This window comes from Penaeus chinensis, chromosome 18 (assembly GCF_019202785.1).
Source record: "Penaeus chinensis breed Huanghai No. 1 chromosome 18, ASM1920278v2, whole genome shotgun sequence".
NCBI lineage: Eukaryota > Metazoa > Arthropoda > Malacostraca > Decapoda > Penaeidae > Penaeus > Penaeus chinensis.
The window spans coordinates 17,609,008-17,612,564 of NC_061836.1; the positions used below are offsets into that span (position 1 = coordinate 17,609,008).

The 3,557-nt window shown below is 40.1% G+C and overlaps 1 protein-coding gene across 1 annotated transcript; it reads left to right on the top strand.

Annotated features, from left to right (window-relative positions):
• The first annotated feature begins 1,668 nt into the window (after positions 1 to 1,668).
• Positions 1,669 to 3,300, top strand: LOC125034625 (carbonic anhydrase 2-like). The gene is made up of 6 exons (XM_047626526.1): positions 1,669 to 1,680; positions 2,016 to 2,158; positions 2,267 to 2,439; positions 2,670 to 2,830; positions 3,060 to 3,149; positions 3,277 to 3,300. The coding sequence occupies exons 1-6, from the start codon at positions 1,669 to 1,671 to the stop codon at positions 3,298 to 3,300; spliced, it is 603 nt and encodes a 200-aa protein (XP_047482482.1).
• Positions 3,301 to 3,557: the final 257 nt, after the last annotated feature.

Sequence of the window (3,557 nt, forward strand, 5' to 3'; positions counted from 1 at the left end):
AGTTTAGTGTGGTTTCTGATTGTGGGCAAGGTGGTGCGGACATATTGGGGGTTTGGATTTTGTAATTTAACTACGTTGCCTTTGTTGCTGGATTGGGATATTGGCAAAAAGACATTGAATTGGCTCATGGAAATCCTCACTGTAACTCCCATTGACAGACGACGTGCGAGAAAGGGGAAGAGAAAGAATGCGAGTAGAGAAAAGCTGGAAATGGAACAGGGAGGACAAAAAAAAAAAAAAAAAAAGGGTGAGAGTATCAATCAAAGCGAAGGGGTATAAGAATCACAGGTAAGCAATGACTCATTCAACTTTTTTATTGGTATTTCCTCGTCAACTCTCCTCTACTGAATTGCCTTAAACTGCATTTTGTTAAATGATTCGACTTTTCTTAAGTGTGCTTTCCTCGTGTCTTGGTGGTGGTTATGATGGTAATAACGCAATTGGTATAATCAAAAGGCTATTTTGCGTGAATATGACCTCCTCTGCGTGTGCTCTGCTTGGTTTTCCTTTCCTGTGTCTCTATTTCCACTTTAAATATCCTCTTGGATATTCTAACAAGCGACTGCCACAAAATTAGTCGATATCGACCCAAAAGCCGCGTTTCGAAGAATCACCTTGACTGGCCAGACAAGAACCTCTGGTTTATGACTCACAACCAGACTGTGCGAAATTAAGATTTGCGTCGAACATGTTTTTTTTCTTTCTTTTTTGCAAGTGGATTTGATGTTGACGTAATACATATGGGGTAAGTGTGTACTTTAATATTAATTCGTTCAAATGCATTATTAAATCTTAAAAAGTTCATCGTGAAATCCCCCTAAATGCGTTTGACCTGTTGACTTCATCTTGTTTCTCACTGTAACATGACAGTCCTTAGTTCAATTACTAAATGTGGATGAATGCGTTACGTCCATGACCGATGTCAGCCTATTGTCCTTTATTTATCACTAATATGGATATTCCTATAAAATAATGTTTAAACCACGATGCGTCATATAACCTCTCCTTAGGAAATTTATATTTTTTCTCGGTTCAGCATATATCAATCACCACATACCGCACCATGCGTCTAAATCTTGATGATCAACTGAGCTTATTCTTTAGTGTGAATGGCGGTAGTCCGTTCTCACAAATCATCGCAATATTTTTGTTACTTATAACTGCCTTACTATAACAGTGGTTGATGTTAACTTCAATATTATCTTTATTACCACTTACCAGCTTCCACTACAGCTGCCCCTCCACCTTCGGCACCGTCATGGAGTTACGAGGGCGAAGGAGGTAAACAGCAGCTCATGGCATTAATGTCTTCCGTGCAGATAAAAAGTTTAATTTCCCACAATGGGTGTAAGAAATTAGTATCTGCAACGCAATTGGTTGTGAACCGCACTTTCCTCTGCTATAAGTTTATAACGTGGAATTCATAACCCCGACATCAAGTTCATCAAAGTGAAATTTAAGGGAAGGTGCTTTTTGCCTCCTTGATAGTTGCATTTGTCCCACTAACAGGCCCCGAGAACTGGGCGACGCTGTTTCCCAATTACTGTGCTGGCAGCAGTCAGTCCCCGATCGCCTTGAATGGACTCGAAGCCACTGCCAAGAGTTCCTCCGACGCCTGGGTGCTGGACAAATACGACACCGTCCCTACTGATCTCAAGATAGATAACAATGGACACTCAGGTACCATACATATATGCTGAAACACACACTCAAACACATACACACGAATAATCATATTTGTACAGCACCAAATCTAATACGAAACATATTATTATTATTTTTTTTTTTGTGGGGGGGGGGGGGGGGGGTCATGGCATCATAACAAGATGAATACCAATGCAAATTAATCTCCCAAACGAAAGATTAAGCATATTTCGAAGAATCACCAAATTCAACCTTTCATAGAGATCATAGGTAGAGTAGTATCGGGTCACGAGAATCTATTAAGAATGAAACAAGTTTCACATAACTCCCCTTCTTTTCAAATAAAAGTTTAATAAACTCTTCCAGCCCAGGTTTCGTGGAATATCACAGACATTGCGGAACTTCCCTCAGTCAGCGGCGGAGAGTTGGGCGGAGAATACACTTTCGCCCAGTTTCATTTCCACTGGGGCAGCGTCAGCACGCAGGGATCTGAGCACACCATCAATGGGATCGCGTAAGTTAGAGAAGGATTAAAGAGATTCAGAATTGGAAATTTTCAATGTACTGATATATGCCACGAATACTTCACCTGCATATGAATAGTGTTTGCTTATCTGACTAGATACGCTGCTGAGCTTCATCTGGTGCACTTCAAGACTGAGTACGGTTCCCTTGGCAACGCAATTAAGTACGATGACGGTCTTGCTGTGTTGGGCATTATGCTCCTGGGCGGTCTGATTGACAACCCCAATCTCACACCAATCATCGACGGGCTCGCTACCATCCAAAATTCAGGTTTGTACAAATAACAACATGCTTACAAGATTAAAGCCTAGGGCTGTTCTATCCGAAATGTGAATGGTGTCTTTTTAGCATGCTCTCATTTGCTTGATAAGTAGGCAACACAAAGAGCGGTTTAACTCATCTCTTATTTGACGATTGATCGCATTATACAAAGGCGACACAGGCTCGCCTTCGGAATTTATATCTGCTTATAACGATTTCTACAATCGGTCTGACTCCAGGTGACGAAGAAAGCCTGGCAACAATGTTCCCTCTCCAAAACCTCCTGCCGGCGAACACCAACACCTTCTACAGGTACTCAGGCTCCTTGACGACGCCCACCTGTAACGAGATCGTCACTTGGACTGTCTTCCAAGACGTCATAACCATTTCCGAGAATCAGGTTAGTGCACCCAGGAAGGGAAATTGGGGGAAATCCATAGTAGCTTTATAATAAAAAGGAAATATATGAATAATGGATAATCACGATGTCAAATAATCCTTATCAACTATACAAATGATAACATATGCTTCATTAGTATAATGAAAACTATAAAGAGAATTCTGACAAACGTAGGTTTAGTAGGTATAAAGCCAATATCAGTGCTTTAATACTGCTCGTTCTCGCTCAGCTTGAAGAATTCCGCAAGCTTCTCGGAGACGACGGAGAGCACCACATTGTCGACAACTACCGCCCTGTCCAGCCCCTCAACGGCCGTACGGTGAGTTAGAAGAAAGGGCAGAAAAAAATGGTGAAAAGAATATTCTGTTTTATCAACAGAACCACTGCTAAAATTCTTGAATTCCAGTGAATGTCAATGTATTAACAAAGATTATGTTTCCCCTCAGGTTGAGAAGATCACCTTGTCCTAACTCTTCCTGATGTCCACCGGCCAATTTATGGTTCGCTGACTGCGATTTGTGCAATAGTACAAAGCAATGAAGTTCACTGTCATTAAATAAATACTGATAGCATATTGTGTTCTTGTTTCCATGGATTATAACCTTTTAAATTATTATATATATACATATGTATATATACATATATTCACACACACACACACATATATACATATATATATATATATATATATATATAACAATATAATATGTATGTGTATATATATATA

What these genes read in the sequence shown, in the direction of transcription:
- LOC125034625 (XM_047626526.1), top strand. An exon ending in CGCTACCATCCAAAATTCAG is followed by an intron (nt 2,440 to 2,669) that starts GTTTGTACAAAT and finishes GTCTGACTCCAG; the next exon opens with GTGACGAAGAAAGCCTGGCA. An exon ending in AGCCCCTCAACGGCCGTACG is followed by an intron (nt 3,150 to 3,276) that starts GTGAGTTAGAAG and finishes GTTTCCCCTCAG; the next exon opens with GTTGAGAAGATCACCTTGTC.